This window comes from Geotrypetes seraphini, chromosome 3 (assembly GCF_902459505.1).
Source record: "Geotrypetes seraphini chromosome 3, aGeoSer1.1, whole genome shotgun sequence".
Classification (NCBI taxonomy): domain Eukaryota; kingdom Metazoa; phylum Chordata; class Amphibia; order Gymnophiona; family Dermophiidae; genus Geotrypetes; species Geotrypetes seraphini.
Window position 1 is genome coordinate 358,019,793 of NC_047086.1, and position 26,706 is coordinate 358,046,498.

Genomic DNA, 26,706 nt, shown 5'->3' on the forward strand with positions numbered 1-26,706 from the left:
TGTTTCCATGAGTTTGCACACTATTGATGTGAGACTCACCAGTCTATAATTCGCAGCCTCTGCCCTGCAACCCTTTTTATGCAGAGGAATGGCATTAGCTAATTTCCAGTCCAGGAGAACTTTCCCCTTACTTAGGGAGAGATTGAATAGCTCAGCCAACGGTTTCGCCAGGACATCACTCAATTCTCTGAGCACTCTTGGGCAGTGTTCCCGCTAAGCTGCGCTGGGGTGCGCTTGCGCACAAAATATTACCTCGCAGCGCACAAGTTTCTCGTCACAGCGCACACAGTGTAGAGCACAGTTCTTCAACCGCCGGTCCGCAAACAAAATCTTGCCGGTCCGCGAAGGATTCGGTCCCCGCCGCAACGAAAGGCCGGCGTCAGCTGACTTGCAACTTCCTGTTGCAGTCGCTGTGCCGGGACTCCTGCCTTCGCCGGGACTCCTGCCTTCCACCGCGTTTGCCTCCTGCCTTGTCTCCGCACCTCCAGACCAGCAGCGGCAGCTGTGTATGCTTTTAACTTCGGCACAGAGCTGCCCCTAATCAATAGTTTAGCGCGGTTTCATAAGGCAGCCTCGGGGCCTTTGCTAGGCCGGCCCACATCGCATCATCGAAGCGGGCCGGCTATCAAAGGCCCCGAGGCTGCCTCATGAAACCGCGCTAAACTATTGATTAGGGGCAGCTCTGTGCCGAAGTTAAAAGCATACACAGCTGCCGCTGCTGGTCTGAACTCTTGGGCCGCTGAAGGAGGGCAAAAAGCAGCTGTCCTGGAGGTTTCCCTTCCTCTCGCCTTTACAGGTTCCTTTTTTCCACCTTTTTTTTTTTCCTTCAAACGGCAACGGGCCCCAGCATCGACATCAATCAAGTAAGTTCCACTGTCAATCAAGCGGTTCTGCTCGGCCAAAGCTTCCCCTGTGACATGAGCCACCCTCAGGGGAAAGAAAGTGACCCACAAAGGTGAGGGGAAGGGGGGCAGATGATGGAAGTTGGGGGGGGGGGGAGAGAGAGAGAGAGAGAGAGAGAAGGGGCAGATGATGGAATGGAGGAGATGAGAGAGAGAGAGAAGGGGACAGATGATGGAAGTGAGAAGAAGGGAGAGAGAGCAGAAGGCAGATGGATGTCAGTTGAGAAGGGAGAGCAGATGCTGAATGGAAGTGGGGAAAGAACACATACTGGATGGAAGGAGGAGATAAATAAAGGGGGAAGAAAATAGTAAGATAATGGAGGGGTGAGGGAAAGGGGTGACAAACTGTGTGTAGACACAGTGAAAAGAGGGAAACGGGACTAAATAGTAAGAAAGAATTTAATTTAGATGGAGGCAGAAAATAGAGAAGGAAGACCAGAGAAGAAAAGGGAAGAGAGAGCAGATCAGATCTGAGTGGAGGAAATGAGAAGAGAGATATGCTAAAAACCACAGGGGGGAGGGAAGGATAGAGATGCCAGACCATGAGGGGAACAGAAGGAAGATGATGGATGCTAGACCAAATTGGGGGGTGGGGGGGGGGGCAGGAGGAGAGATGGCAGGGAAAGACAGACAGTGAATGGAAGGGGCAGATGCTGGACTGAAGAGACAGAGAAGGTTATCATGCTGCTGTACCGGGCCATGGTACGCCCTCACCTGGAGTACTGCGTCCAGCACTGGTACTTTAAGAAGGACACGGTACTACTCGAAAGGATCCAGAGAAGAGCAACTAAAATGGTTAAGGGGCTGGAGGAGTTGCCGTACAGCGAAAGATTAGAGAAACTGGGCCTCTTCTCCCTTGAGCAGAGGAGATTGAGAGGGGACATGATAGAAACATTCAAGGTACTGAAGGGAATAGACTTAGTAGCTAAGGCAGGGAGAACGAGAGGGCACTCTCTAAAGTTGAAAGGGGATAGATTCCATACAAACGTAAGGAAGTTCTGTGGTAGAAAGCAACATATTTATTTGGCTCATAACTTGCTGGCGCCCGATATTTTTAGCTCACAGTGAAAAAAGTTTGCTCACAACACCCGCCCGCTTAGAGGGAACACTGCTCTTGGGTGCAAATTGTCTTGTCCCATGGCTTTGTTCACCTTGAGTCTTGCCAGTTTACTGTAAACTTCACCTGGTGTGAACTTAAAATTATGAAACGGGTCTTCTGTGCTTTGTGTTGCCTTCAACTGCGGACCGTGTCCCGGTGCCTCACAGGTGAAGACTGAGCAGAAGTATTCATTCAGTAGTTTGGCTTTATCGGAATCTGCTTCCACGTAACTTCCGTCCGGTCTTCTAAGGCGTACTATCCTGCCTGTGTTCCTTTTTCTGTCACTAATATACCTGAAGAAGGATTTGTCCCCCTTTTTAATGTTTTTTGCCAGAATTTCTTCCACTCGAAGTTTTGCCTCCCTAACTGCCATTTTGACCGCTGTAGACCTGGTCCTATATTCTACCTTTGCCTTTCTTTTCTCCGTGCGCTTGTAGGAGAGAAATGCTTTTTTCTTCTCCTTAATGAGGTGCAAGATCTCCGCGGTGAACCATTGGGGTTTATTGTTTCTTTGTCGTTTATTTACTGATTTTATGAAGCAGCCAGTTGATTCATGTATGGTTGATTTCAGTGTTAACCACTTAGCTTCTACATCATCGGTCTCCGCTTGGTCCTGCAGCGTCCGATGGACGAAATCTCCCATGCGTGCGAAGTCTGTGCCCCGGAAATTGAGTACCTTTGTTTTCGTGTTTGATCTAGGGAAGCCTTTCCTAAGGTTGAATCATACTATGTTGTGGTCGCTGGAGGCTAGCGTATCTCCTACTGAGACCTCTGAGACGCTTTCCCCGTTGGTAAGTACCAGGTCGAGGATCGCCTGGGCCCTAGTGGGCTCCGTTACCATTTGTTTGAGACGTGCTCCCTTTATGAGGTTAAGAGCCTCCTGCTACCTCTGGGTTGTCGCTGAAAATGAGTTCCAGTCTGCATCAGGCATATTGAAGTCCCCTAGCAGTACAGCTTCTCCTCGTAGAGTGATATTCTCTATGTCTTCAATTAATTCTGCGTCCATGTCTTCCAATTGTCTTGGGGGTCTGTATATCACACCTAGATACAGGCATTTTTCTCTGCCTCTTGCCAGGTTTACCCAGAGGGACTCCACGGTGTACTTGACATCTGTGATCCTGGTGGTTTTGATGTCCTCTTTAATGTATAGAGCTACCCCCCTCCTAACCTGCCCTCTCTGTCCTGACGAAGTAGATTGTAGCCCGGTATAGCCATATCCCACTCATGTGGGTATATCTTTCTGGAGAAGGCTTCTAGAACTACTGGACCTCATATTGCAGGTGAGGTCTAACTAACCATCTGTAGAACAGCACTTCACCCCTACTTTTAGGCTAGGTACACTTCAGATACCTAGTTTAAAGGAAAATCCTCTAAGAATGATATGTTAAAGAATGCTTTAACAATGTACAAATGAGCCAGGTCAATGGCTCTGATGCAATGCTATATACTGTCATGCAGAAGACCTAGTTTTGATTTGCAGGTTAAATAGCCTGCTCACTGGTCAAATCATGGCTGGGAATGCTGCAGAGGTTGCATTCACAAACCCTGGGGTAGGTGAAGAACGTTAAAGAGTCTTAGCCATCATTCAACGTCATCACTATCTGGGCAGATTCAAGATGCAAACCTATCGGGTTTTAAGGTAAGCTGTTGTGTGTGACCTAAACCAAACCAAGGACAGTCATTGCAGCGAATGTGACTACTGTGGTCCGAAGAAAAATGGTAATAAAATAAGAGTGAAAAACACCAAAATGTGGGTAGATGCAAACGAAGGCATATGAAATTGAAGTCCAAAAAAAGCCAATTCCTACTAAGCTGGAATCCCAAAAGAACCAGAAAAAAAAACATGTCAGGCCAAAAAATGCTAAATACCCTACTACACAAATACATATCATGACATTAACATTTAAACTGATATATACGAGTGACAAATGCTACTACCATTTCTGATTATTAAAACACTATCTTTACTTGATTTACTCTAGATGCATAAAATTAATTACTGGTCCAGAGAGTAAAGAGTGACTTCGGAGGATCACACCTCCATTTGAATACTCCAATAGACGCATAGTTATTTTCTGAAACATACCTCTTGCTACCTGGTTTCGACAAGCACGGAGGGACTGGAACAGGCTGAAACCATCAATGGTCACTAGAGCAGCTGGATACAGAATGCTCAACTCTTCATGCTTTATGAACAGAAAAAAAAAAGGGGGGGGGGGAAAAGTCAATCATCAGTTTCATGTTAGAAATTAAAATTTTCTCTCCATATATATAAAATTAGTAACTGGACTTTCAAATGTTCTACTTAATTAGAATAGGAATAGAATGCAGATGCTGCTGCGATTATCAGGGATATAAACATCTGGTTTAAAAGAGTGCTTGAAAAAATCTGGCACTATTGTAACACTAGGACAAAACAGAGAGAATGTAGGTGCACAGTCTGTGGCATTCAGGAAGGTCTAATCAGGGTTGTCTCAAATAAGCCTCGATACTGGTAATGCAATGATCTCCATGAGGCAATAAGCAAAATGAGCCACGTTTGTAACACTTATTAAACACATCATGATTTCAAAACCAAGTGCAAAATCAAGATTTAACTCTGGAAATCAGGTATAGTAATTGGTAAGGGGAAGTGAAGGGACTTGTTTTATTTTGTTTAGTATAGATTAGATAAGGGTAGTTTTTCTTTGCACAAGAAATAGGAAATAAAATATACAAACATTTTCAGCTGCATATCCCTACTAACTGGTGCAAAGAATAAGCAGAAATACACTAGAGCAGAGCTTCATATAGATAATTATACTAATGAATGCCTTTTCTATGCCTACAAAGAAACACTCAAGGAAGGAACTGCTATGTCAAATTTTCAATGTCCAAAAATCCTGCTACAAGTTTCTACAAAGTTTGTACATCTTTAAATTATCTATGCTAAGACTTCATATCCACATGTATGATACTCCCCAACTATCCTCCTCTGTAATGGAACACTCCAGCCAAATGAGCCAGACTCATGGAGAAGGAATATGGCTCCATAAATAAATATAGTGCCTCAGACTAGAGAGCTGAATGGGAACAGGGACCACGTGAATCCCATGGAGTCCATGAGGATCCCCTCCACATATAAGTGGGCTGTTCAGTCCCCTGGAAGCCAGTCACCAAATAGCCAAGCAGATGTCCCTCAAAGGAAAAGGAAAGATCAAACACCTCTCAAAAAACTCAAGGCACTTGAACTGCTGCGGTCTGACCTGATCAATTCCAGAATAGTCCGGACAACCCTCCATAGGGCACCCCAACTACACAAGTGAACACTTGATGTGCTCTGTATAGAAGCGATGTAGGAGAGCAGCATCATAACTCATACAGTTAATTGTCATTCAACCTCTGTTTTTGTTTTAAACTGGCCTAACTAACCCCTCACAGTTCAGACAAAACCAAAGTACAGATGAGAAAAATAAGCAGGAGAGACAAAGAACAGGTGGGCTCTGTGCCAGTCTAGAAGGATTAAAGGTAAGACCTGATATCTCCTTCCACAGCATCCCTCTAGACCTACACAGATGGGCAGTATCAAAACAGTTAGTTCATCAAGGGTGGGATTCCGCAAACCTGCCTCTAAAACACAGCATTCTGACAGGCACACATTCAGCCTGTAATGATGAGCAAAGGAATGAAATGAAAACCAAACTGTCACTGTACAGATATTCTGAGGCAAAACCAAGTAGTGCTTGGCCCAAGAAGCTGCCTGAGCTCTGGTAGAATGAGCCCTTAAAAATGGCAAATAAACTGATGCTACCCTTAATCCACCAGACAATAGTAGCCTTGGATGCTGTCTCACCTTTATGAGGACCTCCTATCACAACAGGCAGTCCGTACGCTGAAACTCCTGGGTCTAGGATGAGTAGCAGCGGAGGATTCTCTGGACATCCAAGTAATATAAATGCTTCTGTTGCTCCGACGTCAATTGATAAGCGAAGACTGGAAGGGAAATAGCCTAATTCACACGGAAAGCCGACACCACCTTGGGGAGAAAGGAAGGAACCATCCAGAGCTTCACCTTTACCTTAAAAGTACATCAAGAAAGGTTCCCAACACAAAAGCGCCTGCAATTCCGAGATGAGACATTGAGAAAGAATCTGCAAGGTGAGATCCTTCAACATGATAAGGGCATGATAGGGGCTACCACCAACTTTAATAAGAGCACATTGAGGTCCCAAGGCAGAATGGAGGTCCAAACTGGGGAACAAATAAGACAGAACCCCACGAAGGAAACAACCAGTAGTTACCGGATGACCGCGGAGAAACTCCCAAAAGCAAGACAAGGTCGCTAACTGGACCTTCAGAAAAGACAGGGACAAGCCCTTGTCCAAACCACCCTGCAAAAAAAAAAAAAAAAAAAAAACCCAAAATAGTCAGCAACAAAGCCTTTAGGGGAGCAAGGTGATGGTCAGCACACCAGCTCTCAAAAATGTGCCAAACATAAGCAAGTGACGCTGACCTCTTTTTAGAAAGAAAAGCCCTTTCAAGATCCAAGCCAAAAGCAAGAATCGTGTCACATCCTCCCATATGCACTGGACTCTAGTTAACAGATCCCCCAAACAGGCAGTTTTAGGGGATCCTCTATTTGTAGTCACATGAGATCTCTGTACCATGGTCTGCACAACCAAATCTGGAACCACCAATACCACAAGACCGGTGTGCCATTTGAGTCACTGCATGACTGCCCAACAGCAGCCATAGAGGAAACAGATATAGGAGTCCCCACCTGAACCAGCTTGAACTAGCACATCCAGTCCTACTGTAGTCTTTCCATCTGATGAAAACCAGACTTACAGATATATATTACGCTAGCACTCTGGCAACTGCTTTACACAGAGAAGAGAAGAGACTAGGCTTCACTGTGAGATTGAGTTCCACACAGCCCACAACAGAAACCCTGCTTACCATAGGTGGACCTAGCATTTGGGGCTAAGACAGATGAATTCAAGGCAATAAGCTTGGCTGAATCCAGGGCCACCAGGACTAGCTGAGTCCAGGCCACTAAGCTCTGCCAAGCCCAAGATGTTAAACTTGGATAAATTAGATCTGAAACTATGCTAAGAACAACCTATTATGTTAAGCTCAGCTAATAGAACAAAATGAGTTGAGTCAGAGAAGTTGGCAAAACTAGCTGAAGCCATGAGACTAAATTCTTGAACCCATGTCAACCATGACAAATGAAAAGGAAACAGTGGTGAAAGAGAATGAGAGCAGCTTAGATGAATAAGAGACATTTAAAGGTGCATTTTTTTCAACTGGACTTTTTAAACTGATGGGATGCGATTCAGACATTCAAATACTTGAAGGGTATTAACGTAGAACAAAATCTTTTCCAGAGAAAGGAAAATGGTAAAACCAGGACATAATTTGAGATTGAGGGGTGGTAGATTCAAAGGCAATGTTAGGAAATTCTACTATACGGAGAGGGTGGTGGATGCCTGGAATGCGCTCCCGAGAGAGGTGGTGGAGAGTAAAACTGTGACTGAGTTCAAAGAAGCGTGGGATGAACACAGAGGATATTTAAGAGTACAGCTGCAACCTGGGGTGAGCACCAACATGGCTGCTGGGAAGGCCACTGACAGAAGCCTATGACAGAAGACCAGTTGCTTGAGACCGCTGTAGGATAAGGCCACAAAGGATGCCTGAGGTGAAGAGAGTTGGGTGATGCACTCTGCCCCCCCACCCCCTTTTTTATTTTTTTGGGAAAATCATTTTTATTAAGGAGTCAACAAGAGAGACAAGCAAATACAATATGAATACAGTCAAACAGCAGCAGCCAGAAAAAGAAAACATCAAGTATCAACGAGAAATAGAATACATCATGAAAGCACAGCCCTCTTCTGATGATGATGCATGCACAGACACAGGTGATGGGTGCATATTATAGGCACCCTCAGTACATAGCACATGTGCAGGAGCCTGAATAGGCGGTCTGCAGTCTCGCTTACCTTGCTCAGACTCAGTCGAGGCTAGGGGCATGTTGACAGGATTTAGCACACCGTGCAAATGCAGTAGCACAGCTAATCCATTCCACAGCAGCATATTCAGACGTTCTTGGAGATAAAGGGCCTGTATGGAGATATGGAGCTAGAGCGACTGTATGTTTGGTGGCAGAATGCACAAGGTGCTGTAGAGATAGCGTTTGTGTGTTAGATGGCATAAAATGTGCTTGTTGCTGCACATATACTGGAACGTGCGCATGTGCAGAGGTATCCATCTGTTGTCTCTTTGATGGAGATGATGATAGTGATGCGGCAACATTGGAAGGGGGAGAGTGCTTGTGCTTCTTAGCTTTCTTACATAGTTCCCCCGATGATAGCAAGTAGCTGAGATAAAGAGGGATGTTGAAGTCAACAGCCCTGGTGTAGAGCTGTGAATAGGTGCCTCAGCATCGGAGTTGGCCATTCTCGATGCTGTTTCAAAACCGACCCATAAATCAAAAATATTAGAGAGGTCAACAACCCCAAGAGAAAAACCACTGACACAAGGTTCCTCAGTGAGGAGTGGGAAGCTAGTAGCTACAGGCCTAAAGGGAAACAGTATTCCTTTCCGTAATACTGATAAATAAAATAAATTGAAAGAAAAAAATAATACAGGAAGGCACAAAGCACACGCAAATAATACTTGCAGAAAATAAATGCACATAACACACGTATGTTAAAAATGCTTATAATACACACTGAAATGGAAGGCATGTGAAGAGGAAAAGAAATGGCTTCTCTGCTCCATGGAAAACAAAGAACTGATGGTCCCGCAAGCTGCAATGGACGTCAAGGCAACCGCGCATACGTGTTATAGGCAAGTCTTTTAATTTCTTAAAAGTAACAATTCATCAGACGGTCCATGTCAGGTTCTATGGATGACTTTGATAAAACAGGAAGGGAGTTCCAAACCTGAGGTCCATTAACTGAAACAATTGCATGTTGAATGTATTCGTGAATCGTATCAAAACATGTAGGAACTATAAGCTGATTCTGATGGATTGACCTGAGAGATCTATATGGAATATAAGGGGTAGGAAGCCAGTGTGGTGCTTTATTCTTCCCCCCCCCCCCAAGAAGTGCGAAATGGTGGAATTTCTGGGCATTAAAGATTAGTCAAATGGCTGTGTTTTGGATCATTTGAAACACAAAAAGTTGCCTTGTTTAAACTACTTGCCAGCTTGGATTCCTGATCATCTCTGCCTGTTTTGCTGTTTTGGACCATTTGTAACCTACAGAGATCTTTTAGTCTTATGCCTGCATAGAGTGAATTATAATAGTCGAGTTGTTGTATAACTAATGAGTGTATTACAATATTCAGCACTGAGGAAGGAGTAGAGAGCAGATTAAATGTTATCATGCGCAATTTGAAAAAAGGAACCTTGAGCGATTTTGAGAACTGAAAGACGACACATTGCAACATACTGCCCTATGAATTGGTACTTTAGGAGTTCCTGTGGCATACGAGGCTACAAATAAATAGTTTGGTTTTCTTTTTAAATGTTATTAGCTGTGAGACACCTAAAAAAAATCAAAAAGAATTAACATACAGATAGTGGAATGCTGTTATCCTGAGGGTAAGACAAGACTTCATTATATAGGCATTTACGAGAGCAAAAACAAAAATGTAATCTGCTACGCCACCTGCTCTGTGACTCCAGGATGCCGTGGGATCTCATAAGTTCTGCACTTAAGCTGGAGGACAGGATCTTCATTTAAAAGCTGAGCCAGTAACAGTACCCCATTCTGGAAAGCAAAGCCTATGTTTAACATACTGGTGGCAATAATTTGCAAAAAAGAAAACCCATGTAATATATAGTCTTTTGAAAAACTTTTTCTTTGCTAAACTTATTTTTGTCTTCAGATATAAAATTAAACCCAAGCTCTTTGGCAATTAGAAAAGTAAACCAATTTAGGCTGGCTCAAAGGTCCAGGAGGTAGGATATAGAAACTAAGCAGCTAACAGCTGGTTCAACCTCACCTGAGCACTCACTAACATGGGATGCCATGACACTGTTCTGAGGATTATGGCAAAATGATTTAGGCTTTTAAAAAAAAATTATTCCCTTATATACCACCTATAAGCCTGAAAGCTACCGAAGTAGTGTACACTCAGATATAGTAGGTATTTTCTGTCCCTGGACGGCTAGCGATTCAATTTGTCTTGTCGATATGCCCTTGTAAGTCTCCATCTTGTTTTTAACATTGTAAAACGCTTAGAATTTATGATAAGCGTTTCAAAAAATTTTAATAAAACTTGGAAACGTGGAAGTAGCATAGAAACATAGAAACATAGAAATAGACGGCAGATAAGGGCCAAGGCCCATCTAGTCTGCCCACCTTAATGACCCTCCCCTACCTAAAACAATGGAGGGTTAAATTACTTGCCCAAGGTCGCAAAGAATTGCCGTAGCAGTTGAACTGAGTTCCTCTGGTTCTCAGCCCACTGCTCTAACTAACCATTAGGCTGCTCTTCCACACAGTCATTGAACATCTTAAAATTATTCCAGAAAAAGGAGATACTGAATATGATCGAGGATGGCTCTCTAATGGGATGGGAATGTTTGGCATTGCAAGGAGTATAAAGGTATAAGTCAGAGGTACTATACCTCACGTACTGTATCATATGCAGACTCTTACTGAAGAAAGTGTATTTGTAAGTGAAAGGCCTTAACCTACAGACACATATTCTGTTTTGTCAGACCATAGCCAGAAGTGTGGCATAGTTAAATAGAAAAAGTAGAAAGAAAAATGCAAGTTGCACAATGGTAAATATATAATGTTTTGAGTTTTACCATTTTTATCCACTGTCTGCATTCCTTCAAATTTACAGCACAATGATCTGATCTTCGCTGCTGCTCAGAGGCCAACAGTGAAGCTTCTGCTGAGGCTGATCTTTTGAGTGTCATTTCCTGAAAGCAATTCAGTGGCTCTCCTTTACAAAAAGGGGCCTAAACATATCACCTTCATGATGGGACAAGATCAAATCTTCTGTGTAGTGATCTTAACAGTTAGCCAAGGCACCATTTTTTTCTGTAATTTAACCAATAAATATAGAAAGTACAGGTACTGGTTCAAAGTCTGCAGGAAAATCCTTTGCTAAGCCATCCCCATACCTGTTTTTCTCATTCGAAAGAATGAAAATAAGCAACTAACCTCAGTGTAAAAGCGCACACAGCCAGAGGTGAAACCAATCACAATGCATGTCCAGTCAGGACGCCCCGTAGAACTCCTGTCCCACACAAAACAAAAAAACTTAAGAAATAAAATCATACTTTATGTTGCAGAGGAACATTTTAATAACCAACTCTCTCAAACAGCAGAGATTTAGTGTGCTTACCTCTTTTGACTTGCTAAAGGAATGCAAAGGGTACTGCTTACACATTCTCTGAAAGCAAAAAAAAAAAAAAAAAAAGTGATGATGAAAATGAATCAATTTTATTATCAGCATGATTATGTTACTATTAATCATTGTTTTCAACGCCCTTTTTGAGATCATCCAGACACTAAAACAGCAGAATTCACTAGTCAGTCAATCCTTATTGCGCTTCATCTTATATTTCGGTCATGCTATTCTGCAGCAAAGGGAACAAACTTTTTTGAAACTTCCAAGCTAAGGACCGCTTTTACAAAGCCACAGTAGCGAGTCTGCCACAACAAATACACTGAAGCCCATAGGAATTGAATGGGCTTCGGTGCATTTGTCTTAGCAGACTTGCTACCGCAGCTTTGTAAAAAGGGCCCTAAATGTGTCTCAATTCAATGAGCAATATTTCAAGGACACCAGAAAGGAGGAAACACCAGGGCTTGTATCATAGGAGCCAACTTTTCAGAACTATTGGGAGTACTTAACAAAATAGAAATTAACTCCCCCTGGACACAATCAAGGAATCTGATCAATATTAAGGATGCTCAAGCACCCACAGCACCTACAACGCTGGCTCCTGTGGCTCATATAGAAGTGAGCACTCAATGAGAAGGTGAGCATTCAATATTATAAGAGCAATGAAGTTTTTGATTTAAAACACATTTAATCCTGCAGAGCCACTCTGAATTGAAGTTGGACATATTTCATCTTCCTTTTGGAAATCAGATAAGTGCTGATTTAATACTCACTTTTGTGGTGTCTGATAAAGCACTAAGTTAATTAAATCAAGGGACAGAGAAGTGTAATGAAAAAAAAAAAAAAAAAAAAAAATTTTTTAAATTGAATCAGGTTGGGCAGACTGGATGGACCATTCGGGTCTTTATCTGCCGTCATCTACTATGTTACTATGTTACTATGTTACTATGTTCCAAATACGCCCTCCAAGCAGCTCTGTTGCAGGAGACATGGACACTGAGCACTTTTCATAACAATGAAATATCACACATTTTTCTAAAATTGGTTTGTTTATTTTAATAGTTCATCGAGAATAAACTTTGTCTATAGTGATAATTTGTATCTGATAAGGGCAGAGCAGTTAAAAAAAGTTAATTTACTCCTTGGAATTTTGAGTCATATAGAAGTAAAACATGGATCTCACATTTTTCTAACCAGAGAAAAGCATGCCCAGCTTGTTCAAGGCTACAATAGGTTAGCAGTCTGTGAAAAAAGTCTCCTCACCACTGGCTATTTCCTTTACTGCTATGGGTAACACTGTAGAGCAAATTTACAGCTATAATAGTTGTGGTTCCTCTCAAGAGAAATATTGCATACCTTATGATGATCAGTTTCTCACCTGTCTGGAAATCCAGACATGGACAGGATGTAGAAAGTTCCAACAATACGGTAATAAACACCGTGTTGGGAGTAATTTAAATTTGCGGGTGATGCCGAGCACAACAGCATGCAAATTATATGCATGCTCTTTGTGCAGAGTAGCCCCAGTAAAAAGGGTGAGGAACTGTACCTAGCCCCTGCTCGCAAATCAGTAGGCATAGCTCTTCTCTGTCCTGTCAAGCCCATTGCAAAAAAATAATAATAATAATTCTCCCTTGCCCGCAATCAGCCAAGCCAGCACTGGAGCTATGATCACTGAGCAGAGGGGGGAGACTAGAAGAGCAGTGATCAGCTGAGCTGACTGTAGCTTCAATGCCAACTCAGCTGACCGTGGACAGGGGAGAAGCAGTTTGGGACAGGTATTTTGTGATAGAAATAGGCCGCTGCACCTAGAACACTTCTCAAAACCCGTCGACAATTTCAACAGAGGGAAAAGAATTTCGTCAGCAAGATTATACTAATCTAATCCTTAGGTTTGTATACCGCATCATCTCCACGTTCGTAGAGCTCGACGCGGTTTCCAGTAGGAGAAATAGGAAGAACTACAAGAGGGTTAGAGGTAGAAGTATGAAGAAAATTTAGAGAACTTGGGATGCCAAGATATAAGAGTTTCCTTGATTCATAAGTTGGAGGGAGACTTACATTTTTTGAGAAAAGCCAGGTTTTCAGATGTTTGCGGAAAACTTGGAGAGAGCTCAAGTTCCAAAGAGGGGAGGTAAGGTTGTTCCAGAGCTCAGTGATTTTGAAGTGGAGGGAGGTCCCTAGCTTTCCTGGGTGGGAAATGCCTTTTACTCAATGTAAAACTGAGAGAGAAACCCGCCGAGGAAAAAATCCGAGGCCGAAGCCCAAGTCTGAAGAAAAAAAGACGAAAATATATTTTTAAAAAAATTTTTAAAAAAAATTTCCTCTTTTTTTTTTTTGTAAAGAGAAAGAACAATACTGATAAGAAAAAAGTATAGAAAAAAGACGCAAGAGCGGGAAGGCAATGCAGACTGAAAAGAGTTCAGTGAAAAAAGTACTTCGCTCCTCAGAAAACGAAGAACTGAGGTACTGCGAGTCTATGGTGGGTGGGAAGGCACTCATGCAGGCGTGGTGCGGGCATTCGCAAAGTTTCTTAAAACTTAAAGAAAGATCCATTGGAAATTTGACTTTCTTTTTTTTTTAATTCTTTAGTCATTTTAAAACTTTCAATAAGTGCAATACAAGATGGAAACATTTTACACTTTAAGATCACTTAATATTCTATCAGAAACTAATTCAAATCAAATATCCCACCCCCCAAAAACCCAACAATTATCTTCAGTTCTAAGGAAACAAAAATTATCCCCCCCCCCCCCATCTTGGACGTGTATGTTCAAAGGGAAAAAGTAATATTAATTCATTACAATATTTTGTTAATGGGTCCCAAACATCTCTAAATTTCTTAAAATGCCCCTGTTGAATAGCTAACGAGGTGGAGAGCAGCCTGCGAGGTTCGCTACAGCCGGCTGGCGAACCTCAGCAGGCTGCTTTGAAGAGGAGCAGCAGCAGCGGTTGGTGAGTGAGGGCGGGAGGGGGGAGTCGCCGGCATGTTCCCTGCCTCTGTGTTTGAAAATGGAATGCAGCACGGAGGAACAGATCATGCTGTCAGGGAACACGCCGTCCTAAGTGCGCATGCGCGCTTAGGATTTTATTATAGAGGATAAGAATAACCTTGCTGGGTCAGACTAATGGTCCATCAAGCCCAGTAGCCTGTTCTCACGGTGGCCAATCCAGATCACTAGTACCTGGCCAAAACCCAAGGAGTAGCAATATTCCATGCTACCGATCCAGGGCAAGCAGTGGCTTCCCCCATGTCTTCCTCAATAATAGACTATGGATTTTTTTCTCCAGGAACTTGTTCAAACCTTTCTTAAAACGAGCTACGCTATCTGCTCTTACCACATCCTCTGGCAACATGTTCCAGAACTTAACTATTCTCTGAGTGAAAAAAAAATTCCTACAATTGGTTTTAAAAGTTTTTCCCTGTAACTTCATCGCATGTCCCCTAGTCTTTGTAATTTTTGACAAGAGTGAAAAATCGATCCACTTGTACCCGTTCTACTCCACTCAGGATTTTGTAGACTTCAATCATATCTCCCCTCAGCCGTCTCTTTTCCAATCTGAAGAGCCCTAACCGTTTTAGTCTTTCCTCATACGAGGAGTTCCATCCTCTTTATCATCTTGGTTGCTCTTCTTTGAACCTTTTCTAGCGCTACTATATAAGGAGACCAGAATTGAATGCAATACTCCAGATGAAGTCGCACCATGGAGTGATACAGGGACATTATAACTTCAACTTATTTTTTAAATAAATCAGAAGAGTACATTACAATCACTTTAACAGAAATATAATTATAATTCAGTGCTTACCCATCTTCTGCATTCAAGGAACCACTCCAACCCACAGCATACTGTATTTCTTCTTTTCCTTTCTCACTTGTTTTCCATTTAGCTAAAATGTATTTAAAAGGAATACAGATTATAATTATGCAGTTATCAGAATATAATGCGATTCAACTGCACTTTAAAAATATAATTTTGGTAGTATCAGATCTATATCATCAGCTTAGGTAAATTATTTTATCACAATACTACAGTATATCATACTACGTTCTACTATTATTTTCTGGCATTCCATGTGAAATACTGACTGCGGTAAGATGACTGATAACATACATCTCTATACTGTCATCACTATTACTCTCATCATGGTCCACTATATTCAATCTCATCAAGATCCCAATGGCTAACAAAAATATAATCACCTAAAAAAAGTTACCAAGCCAAACAATCTGGAGTACTTTGCTCGACACGCTTCTTTATTTATTGTTGGGGGAATTACTTTGACTACTTGATCACTGGATAATCAATTTGGATAAATTTTATAAGCCAAATAAAGCAGGCAATCCTATAACAATGAGCAATGCAGAGGACTATCGAGATCAGATTACAATTTGAAACAACTCTCTAATTCACTTTACTTGGGTAATAACATTGCAAATATATACCAACAATCTGATGCAAATACCAAAAGCACAGTGCCATGCAAAGGTCTTCACACACATGTACATTTTTTCATATTATGCTGTCAAAAAACACCCCTCAAAATCAAAATGTATAATTCCATTGATCCTATTGCTACTTATTTCTATAATGCTATTAGACATACTCAATTTCAACAAGAATCACTCAGAAAGTCAACAAGACTAAGCCTTCATACAGTAATCCCAAATGAGCTACATTTACAAAAAATTGCCTTAATAAGATCTATCAAACTTAAATAGAGACCACTTGTATCCAATCACAATACTTAAGCAGATTAAAGTATTCTTGGATTTAAAAAAAACACAAATATTCAAGCCATGTATTTTCTATGAACTGAATTTGAACTAAATATCTAAACAAGCCCGAAGGGGCATGCATAAGGGGCGTGTAATGCCCTTTAGTGAGCCCCTTTGTGGGCAAATTTGTGGGCTATATTGAAAGTGTTGTAAACATTCTTACTCATCTACTGAATTCCAATTTATTTCTTGGTATTTTTTAGATATGCATGTTGAATTTAAAATTTTTATAAGTTCTTTTATTGTATTTTTCTCTCTTAATAAAGTTTGCTCTCAAATTGGCTTAATACTAGCTGAAGCCGCCAGAGTTCATACAAGCATAGTTACATATAATATTCCAATGATTATTGGCAATAGATGGTCAAATTGAAAGAAACAAATTGTTTATTGCAATCCTGAAGATTTTAAAACATCTCCCATTTGCAGATTTTAGCTTGGATTCATTTTTTAAACCTCCCTTACTCCAGTGCCGTGTTTAAATTTAATTCTTGTTCTTTATGCAATAAACTGTACATTTTTAAGGACTTAATTGATAAGTTATACTGGGCTGGTTCTCATTACAGAAACATGGCTACTTAATGATGATACTTATAAAGCAGCAAAGTAGTAAGGTGGGTGTCAGGGGTGTGGACTGTTCCATGCACTAAGTCGTTGGGGGCACTAGCACCTCTCCACCCCGCCATGCTCGCTCCATCCCTCCCCCTACTCCATACCTTCTTTGCTAGCACGAGCAATTCTGCCTGATGCTCGCGCCAGCCTAGTTCCCCTCTGAATCACGGGACCAGGAAGTGACCCTCTGGGTCACGGGGCCAGGAAATGATGTCAGAAGGAAATCCAATGCTGGTGCCCAAAGCCACTCACACTGACGAAGATTTTGAGGTACTGGTGGGGGAGGGAGAGCACAAGTGTGGAATGGGGAGGCACCTCCTACCTTTACTACGCCACTGCTTATAAGTGCCAAGAGATCTATCCCCAGGCTTTAAAGGGTATTTTGCTTCTAGATCTTCAAAATGTGAGGGCTGGATTAGCAATTATTTATAGATCCTTTTTAGATATATGATTAATTAAAACGTGGGTTTTTTTATCCCAGTCTTGAGTTAATGATTTTGAGTTTATCTGAGAAGTTAAAAAATAATAATTCATTAGGTATTGTCCTCCCGTAAAATTGATCTAAATCATCTTCTATTTTGATAGAAACTATTGTCAACTATGTTTTCCAGATCATTAGTTATTGGTGATTTAATCTGCATTTGGAACTACTTATCCTTTTACCATAAAACTGCTCAGATGCTGCTCCGATGCTCACAGAATTCCTATGAGTGTTGGAGCATTTAGCACTCTACCATGGCTTAGTAAAAGGGGACCTTAAATTGTAGTGATTACAAAAGTTTTAAAATCTAAAACATTACTATTTAAATCATCTTCTAAATGCAGATTAAATCATCTTCTAAGGACAGTTATGGTACCTTGTTTAAAATTTGGAGATCTCTCTTTTTTTTTGTTACAAAGAATGAGCACCATTCCTAATGCTGATGATTTAGCTAAATTTTTCAGTCCTTGTTTACATCTAAGCTATGTTTCCAGTCTTTTTACAATCTGATAATGATTCTGTTCCAGTACATAGAACAAATTATATTAGTATTGAATAGAGTCACTCTCCTTGTTTCTTGGACCCCTATCCTGTTACTATCTTTCAGAATTTACCTCCAAATGTTACACATTGGATTATATCTTTAATGAGCCATTTTTTAGATTATGGATTTTTTTTCTTCTTCTATGGAATAGATAGTGCTTACTCTATTAATGAAATCTGATACATTAGATCCTTTGGTACCAATAGCTAACATTCCAATTTTGCCTAAACTTTTAGAATTTATATAATTTCAAAACAACTTTCTGAATTTTTGAATAAATTCTCAATACTTCAATCTTTTCAACATGGCTTTCAGCTGTCTTATAGCACTGAAACATTATTATTTTCACTTATTTCTCAGATTCAAAATATACAGAGTAAAAAAGCGCTTTGCTGTCTTTTTACAGTTTGATCCGTCAGCTGCATTTGACGTAGTTGACCATATCTTAATATCTCTCCTCTCACAAACTGGTGTAGGAGGTAATGTTTTAAATGGTTTGGGGACTTTGTCTTTGAGATCTTATGTAGAACAGTTTGGCAGAAGAACATCTGCTGCTTGCTCTCCCTGAATGTGGTGTACTCCAGGTATCCCCTTGGTCCCCCATTCTTTTTAATGTCTATACGACATTTTTAAGTACTTTAGTTTTGAATTCCGGCGAAACATTTCACATATGCAGATATTTTTTATTTTACAAGAAGTTAGCGCAGATTTATGTAATTTTGCTTCCAATATTCATTCCTGTATTACCAGATTACTGCACTGATCATCTCATTCTATGATGAAGCTAAATCCTGTAAAGACAAAGTTATTATGGTTTGGGCATGGATTGCCCACAATTTCCCAATAAAGTTTCTTTAGATTCTTGTGAAATTTTGACTATTGAAAAATTAGACTGTCATTTCAGCACCAGATAAACAATTTAGTCAGAAAATGTTTTTTTCTCAGTCTCTGTAAATTGAAGTCAGTACAAGCTCTATTTTTCCAATATCATTTGCTATCATTGTTCAGTCTATTGAAGCCCAATTGGATTACTGCAATTCTGTAAATTGTAATATTAGTAAAGGCAAATTGAGAAGTTTGAAGTTAATACAGAATACGGCAGTTCATTTGATCCTTAAAAAAAAAACCTATGTTAAAGTTGTTGTATAACTTTTTTTATTGTTTACTATTATAAAAAAATAATAAAAATATTGAACAAAAAAAACCCCAACCAAATTTGAATACGTTACGCCTCTTTTGAGATCTTTACATTGGCTTCCTATTCAATCTAGAGTGAAGTTTAAATGTGCCTGTTCAGCCTTTAAAATAGTTTATGGTCAAATAAGTGATTTAGTTGTACTTTTGACATTATGCAGTGCAGCATTCTGGGATTCAAGAGCAAGTTGGATGCACACCTTCTTGCAAATCACATTGGGGGATACGAGTAAACAAGGTTTCTCAGCAGGGAACACCTAGCTTGGCCTCCGCGGGTGCGGGTCGCCGGACTGGATGGACCTAGAGTCTGATCCGGCAAAGCCATTTCTTATGTTCTTATGTTCTTCCCAACAAAATTGTTCTAGATCTTCTACTTTTTGCAAGTTGTCATTTCCATGTTCAGTCTAGGACTCAAATATTCTGTTCTCCTTCTTTTCGTTTTATTATCTTTTGGAACAAATTACCTATAATTACTACCTATCTAATTTTTTCAGAAAAAATTAAAGATTTTTGTGTTTTCCGTTTCCTTGGATTAATATTTTAAAGAACTATTGCACATATAAATGTATTGTAACATCTCTTATTTAAGCCTTCATGTATACTGTATCAAACTCCATTTTAGAGGGAAGATTCAATATATAAAGAGTAGATTAAACTTATTCAGAGGTACAAACTGGGAGGCGGCCATAAAGAAAATTTCAATTTTTGAATATATATCCCTTGCAAGTGCAAACAGCGTGACCCCCATAGAGACATTGCCTCAATCAAGCCATCCTACCATTGCATTAAATCTACAGAAGTCTCTAGCTGAACTTTACCATATGCTAATGGAAATACTGATATATACAGAAAACATACAGCTAAGATCAGAATCCTTACAAAGGAACCTACTACTATTATTACTACTACTAATCATTTCTATAGCACTACTAGATGTAAGCAGCACTGTACACATTATATGTAGGCACTTTCTCTGTCCCTATTGGGCTCACAACCTAAGCTTTTGTTTTGAACTTTATACAATGGAGGGTTAAGTACCCAGGATCAGGAGGAGCTGCAGTGGGAATTGAACCCAATTCCCCAGGATCTCAATCCGCTGAACTAACCATTAGGCTGTTCAATTGCACAGCCATCTGTTCTCCTATGTCAGTTCTAAGCTCTCTGGAATGTGCTGGGTTTATTGGAGAAGCACTCTGGGTACACAGCCAATACAAATCACTAATTGGACTCCCAGAGCACAATAAGCAAAAGCTTGCTTCAGGAAAAACTTGTTTCCTCGTCACTGTTACTCCTCCAGGGTTAAGCCACTTTCCACCAGAATTATAATCATCCTAGTTACTGCTGTCACTAGAGAATAAACCGTAGAAATTAGAAATAAGTCATTCTGAGGTAGGTAAAGCTTCTGTATGACTATTCCCTTTTAGGCCAACTTCAGGGGACTACCATTCTGAGAGCTATCCTCTTCAGGGCCTTATGTAAAAGAAAGGCCCAGGAAGGCCTGCACAAACCTTACATGAAATAGTAGCCATCTAGCACTTCATCAGTCCCTGAATGGGCAATTGAAGAAAGGATAATGGGAGACCCATCCCCTTCCAAATGAGTCAGCTCACCTTCCTAGGGGGACAGACTTACCCCTCATCCTCACTAAGTGCCAATCCTCATTTACCACAGGGGCAGGAATGAGTCTCTGGCTATTCCCTTCAAAAGGAACTGGTCAATCTGAGGTGTTTGAGAGATAAACTCTATGATGGGGGATATCTGAACATCAAGCTCCTGAGAACAATTTAATTGCAAGGGCAAGAAAAAGTCTCAGCCTCTTTGGCTGACATTGCTGTCTGGATGTCCTCCCATCATCTGAAACTAAACATGCCCAAGACTGAGCTGCTCCTCTTTCCTCCTAAACTCTCTGCCTCTGTAAATAATACTGTCATCATTCCAGTCTCCCCTGCCCGCAACCTTGGAGTTGTCTTCAATTCCGACCTCATTTTCTAAACACATCCAACAAACTGTTAAGGCCTGTTGCTTCTCTCTCTACAAAATCACCAAAACTCGCCCCTTCCTCTCTGAGCACATTACCCAGACCCTTGTCCATACTCTCGTAACCTTATGCTTAGGATTACTGCAATCTACTTCTAACAGGTCTCCCACAGTGATGTACGACTCATTTTCTACCAACCTCACTACACTCATGTTACCCCTTTCCTTAAATCACTTCACTGGCTCCCTATCCACCTTCGCATACAGCTCAAACTCCTATTAGTAACCTACAAATGTGTTCATTCTGCTGCCCTCAATATCTCTCCTCATATACCTCCCAGAGAACTCTGTTCCTCAGATTAGCTGGAAGAATTTTCTAAGGATTCCAGCTTCCTTCTCAGATTGGTGTTATCTTTAATTAGTGTTTCTCTAATCTGTTTAGAAACTTTTAACTCCTGGTGGATATTTTCTAGGGAATTTTTAGATTCATCAAATTCAGCTTTTAAATTTCCCATCGTAACCTCTTAGCTGTACCCTTCTCCTCCACTGCCAATTCCAGAGACTTTGTTTCTTTCATCTAGCTGCCCCTTTATGCCTGGAATAAACTGAGTTTGTCCACCACACCCCTTTCCTTGTTTAAAAGTAGACTTAAAACTTACCTTTTTGATGTAGCCTTCAATTTATAACCCTACTCCCTACCGCTCTAGCAAGCAGATTAACCATTCCCCCTGTTTTGTCTGTACAGTACTATATACGTCTGGTAGTAATTAGTAGTAGTAGTAGTAGCAGTAGCAACTAGAAAGTTGCCAGCATCTTCTGTAAGTAGGGTGAAAATTCCTTAAACTGCTGTCCCTAAAGGGAAGATTGATCTTGTGAGAGTCTCTACTGAAACGCCACTCTTCCAGTCATGCAGAGGGAAGGTTAGGAAATATTAACCCCCCCCCCAACCACATCCTACTGTGCAGGACTTGTAGTCAGTACTCAAAATGACTGCCGCTCCTGCCAGCGGAAAACTTGGCGAGAAACCCCCCCCCCCAACCACATCTTACTGTGCAGGACTTTTAGTCAGTACTCAAAATGACTGCCGCTCCTGCCAGCGGAAAACTTGGCAAGAAAACCCCCCCCCCCCCCAAAGTATCAGCAGCTCCTTCCAGCGTAGGCCTTTCGCAATAGTTTGGAAACACCTGATCACAGTGAGATGATTTCTCTGCTGTCTCCCTGTTACAGGCAGGATAAGAGGACTCAGCCATGTTGATAAAATGGCTGCTAATACAGCAGCTCATGCAAGCCACATAGCATCTGCTAGATCAGAACTGAGCTGTGATTATTCAACAAATGCTAGTCTGACTTATCTCCTGTGTGCCTTCAAGATTTCTTCAGGCTTCCGTGACAACCAGGAACCAGGAAGGGCTTTCTTCATTGCCTCCTGAGACGAGGAAAGGGGTAGAGAAAGAGTAGGCTTTTGGAACCTCCTAGGTACTAACCATTAATGAGGATCTTCCCGCCTCTAGAAGCAAGCCCCACCAGGACAAGGATGATCCAGCAAAAATAGGGCAAAATTCACTAAGAGCTAGTGTGAAGGGCCTAACGGTTAATAACAGGGCCCTAGGGGATCCCAGTCCATACTAGTCCTAAATGCAGCCATCTGCTGAAGGCAAAGAATACTGGCAAATTTCAGGGCTGCACAAATCCTTAAACTGGTGATGTCACTGAAAATCAATGTTCATTGCTTCCACTTGCTAGCCAGGTGACTTGTGTGGGCTGGTCTAGCAGGATAAGAAACAGCTGGGGTATACATTTAATTTTACTACCTTGTCAGGCTAGCACTTGACCGACTTCATTTTGGATCTTTAATTCAAGTCACTAGGACTCGAACCCAAGTCAATGGCACCTAACACACACCTGAAGAAAGGTCAGAAAAACTGCTGTTTCTGTAAACAAGAAAGATAATTAAAGAACAAACTAGAACATGATTACTCAGACGAGCAACAGTCAAAGTGCATCCTGTAAAATTTTAAACAGAATACTTACGCACTAGAAAGACCGCCTTCTGCTCTCGAGCTATCACCATAAGATCATTAGTAGGTGACAGGGACAAAACACAGTCCTGAAGCCAGTAATCTTTGACAGCCTTCCGAATTGAGTCCTCTTCCTCCTGCATATAAAACTTTAATCAGTTGAACTCATTTTATGTATTTCATTTAAATAAATGGTACAGGTATGTCATTTAAAGTATTTGAGAATTGTGGATTTATATTGCTATTTGTATGTAATTAGATTCCAGAACAAAGAAAAACAAAACTGCTATCTTTCACTATCTTGGTAAAGTGGAATACAAATGCTTAAATTAAAGATGGTGTTTGTGCCTGTCACAGTTCGCCTTGACAGCTACTTAAATAAAGGAACTTCAAGCATTAGCCCAGTTGCATTTATGTCTGACTTCGGTTCTGTTTTGAGGCTGCCTCCTGCTGACTGCTGTGCTTTGGGAATGGGAGGGAGCGAGGGGGTTCGTGGCTCAGGCCCACCGCCTCCTTTTGTCACTTTGGGGCTGGAGGAAGAAGGGCTTTGCGGCTCAGGACCGCTACCGCGCTGGTGCTTTGGGATGGGAGAAGGGGATGGAACTGAGAGTGTGTTAGACCAGTGTTTCTCAACACGTGGTATGCGTACCCTTGAGGGTACACAGCCGCTTGTTCGGGGTACATGGCCTGGCTGCCACCGCCAGGGATCCCTTCCTGCCCGCTCCCTGCTGAAGCCACTACCAGAGATCCTCCCCCACCTGCCTGCCTGCCCACCTGACCATCCCCCACCCCTGAAGCTGACCCTGTCACTTCGTTGGAGATGGACTGGCTCCCTCCTCCCCCAGTAGCACTCCATGCAGGGACGCAGATGACTCACATGCTGTGTAGCTGACCCGGAACCTTCTCTTTGACGTCAGAGGGAAGTCTTGTGGGCCAGCCACGTGCAGCGTGTGAATCGTTGCATGCGCCATCCCTGCATGGAGTTGCTGCTGGGGGAGAATGGAACGAGCCCAGTTCCAACAAAGTAACAGGGTCAGCTTCGGGAGTGGGGTGGGGGTGTTGGGGCAGGGGTGCTGCGGCAGGTGGACAGGCAGGGAGGGAGGGAGGAAAGGATCCCCAGCAGTGCAACTTAATTTTGGGACAAAGTTGGAAGACATGGAGAGGGAGAGGACGAGGACGTGAACTTGACACAGAAGAAACGGAAGGGGCATGAACATGAGACATAGAACGGAGGGAATAGAAAGGTAGAATTGTTGGGCATGAGTGTGAGAGTGAAGATGATGCACATGGGGAAAGGAAAATTGTTTTATTTTTTGGCCATTCACAAAAGTGATTAATGAATTGCTAAACAAATAAAATTAAAGGGACAAGAATAGTGGCTCCGATGGTAAGTGCTGCGTTGCTATCATGCAGAAAGGTCTGCAGTTCAATAGTCCATGCTGGGGAAGGTCCATTTATATGACAGAAACAGCTAAGTGATTGAAATCAAGGCCCATGTTTTAAAGGTTCTAAAGAGAGTCCTGCTGCAATAATCCGATTATGTTTTGGGGGGAGGAATGCCCAAGTAGGGTGAATTAAAAAAAGTCTCATGGTACCAGCTTTCAACCTTATTCTGATTACTTCTCTTCAGCTCAAAGCTGCAGGAAAGAACTGCTGGATCCCCAAAAGAATAAATATACTTGCCACATAAGCATCTCCTGTTCAAACAAGTATCCCTGTTACTTGAAATAATCCCAACCCACACAAACAATTTCCTTGGGATGCAACCAATTTATACGCACACAATGCAAGCAGTAGCTATTTCACTATTTCCTTTAGTTAACAGGCTCTTTTCTGCTCAATAGCACAAGATGTGAGAGCAGCGGGGAAATTCTCAGTAGGATGCGGCCCTTTAAGTATAAAAAGTTAATTCTTGAATTAATGGCTACATAACTGACACTCAGTCGTGACTGAGAATTCCACTCCACCAATTCGATCCATCCTATCACTGCAATATAATTTGTACCCTAATATCACAGTGTCCCATTGGTTATCTTCCTTCCTCAAGATGCCTACGATATGCAACTTTTCATTTAGTGCAATGTATTCCTACTAAACTAAACTAAACCTTATATACCGCATCTTCTCTATAAATATAGAGCTCGACATGGTTTGTTTCTCAGGCTCCTGGTATTTACATAGAGGCGTTTGTTTGTTTATTTCTCACCTGCACTATCCAGGATGAGTTACATTTCAAACAATATTTATCATTCCTACTTACAACTTGCTCAACAGTTAACCTGGACAATTTGCTATCTTTAAAATCAGTCTGCTCTGTATTTAAAAAGACACCTGGTCTACGGGCTGATAGCAATAATAGTATTAAGCAGGATATTAAGGGATATTTTGATAGAAACTACTGTTTATATGTCAACTCAGTTTTCCAGATCATTAGTTATTGGTGATTTAATCTGAATTTGGAACTACTTATCCTATTACCATAAAACTGCTCAGATGCTGCTCCGATGCTCACAGAATTCCTATGAGTGTTGGAGCATTTAGCACTCTACCATGGCTTAGTAAAAGGGGACCTTAAATTGTAGTGATTACAAAAGTTTTAAAATCTAAAACATTACTATTTAAATCATCTTCTAAATGCAGATTAAATCATCTTCTAAGGACATACCGTATCTCAATATATATCCTTGCCTGGGATATATAAATAATAAAAGATGAAGCTGAATGGTATAGAAATGCTCTGGAGTTAACAGTAAAAAAAGAATATTGCTTCCAGGTTAGCATTACTGGCAAGCTGTTACTTAAAGTTTTTAAATAGATGTTTTGTCCCAGCTACTACTTCCTGTAAGACTGGATAATAGATGGGTCCTAGAATAGAGAGTTGCGCGGGGACAGAAATCCCACCCATCCCCGTCAGAATCTCTTCCATCCCCGCCCGTCCCCACGAGGAATCCCCTCCGTCCCCATGAGGAATTCTCCCCATCCCCGTCCGTCCCCATGAGGAATTCCCACTGTCCCCGCCGTCCCCCATAAAAGTCACCTGTCCCCTTAGTACTTATTTGTATTTGGGACAGTGGAGAGTTAAGTGACTTTCCCAAAATCACAAGGAGATGCAGTGGGAATCAAACCTAGTTCCCTTGGATCTCGGGCATCTGCACTACTAGGCTACTCTTTAACCTGTCTGACACTATTTGGCCATATTGTTTAAGCTCTTAAAGAAGTTGACTAAGAAGCCTGAATCTGTCTATCATACCATCACTCCCTCCACTCCATCATTCATTCATCTATCTCTCTCCATCAGTATGCAGTGTGCTGCTAATGTCTTATCAAGGGCTTCTGGCCAGCTTTTCTTCGCTATCGCTCTTTGCTGTCATAAAAAAAAAAAAAAAAAAAGTTAAATGAGAGACTAACAGGGAATTCCTTTCCTGCAGTCTGTCTCTTTTTACACCATCACCATGCATGCCATTCTCAGCTGTCCATCGACTCTTCTTCCATCCAGTTCTCCTCTTCCCCCTGACTTAGCCCTCTGAAATAATTTCTACACTGTGAAGACATAGTTTTGTTTGCGCAATTTGTGTGTGAGTGCCTCACAACTGCACAAAGGATAACTCTGAGAAATGCAAGAAGCTCGAAGTGTGTCGGACATAGTATTTGCCCCCTTCCCCCCCCCCATTATACACATAAGGCGAATAAAGATCTCTGCAATCTGACTGCACCAGCCTCGCAGGTTAACTCGATACCTTATTG

At 41.5% G+C, this 26,706-nt stretch overlaps 1 protein-coding gene across 3 annotated transcripts in view; it reads right to left on the minus strand.

The window, feature by feature from the left end:
• RAB3GAP2 (RAB3 GTPase activating non-catalytic protein subunit 2) overlaps positions 1–26,706 on the minus strand; it is a 191,409-nt gene that overhangs the window by 141,869 nt on the left and 22,834 nt on the right. For all 3 annotated transcript variants that reach the window (XM_033936867.1, XM_033936866.1, XM_033936865.1), the window contains 6 exons: positions 22,976–23,099; positions 15,169–15,250; positions 11,356–11,403; positions 11,172–11,247; positions 9,660–9,761; positions 4,088–4,187 (listed from right to left, as the gene is read on the minus strand). In XM_033936867.1, coding sequence (XP_033792758.1) covers positions 4,088–4,187; positions 9,660–9,761; positions 11,172–11,247; positions 11,356–11,403; positions 15,169–15,250; positions 22,976–23,099 — 532 coding nt within the window. The remainder of the gene's footprint in view (positions 1–4,087; positions 4,188–9,659; positions 9,762–11,171; positions 11,248–11,355; positions 11,404–15,168; positions 15,251–22,975; positions 23,100–26,706) is intronic.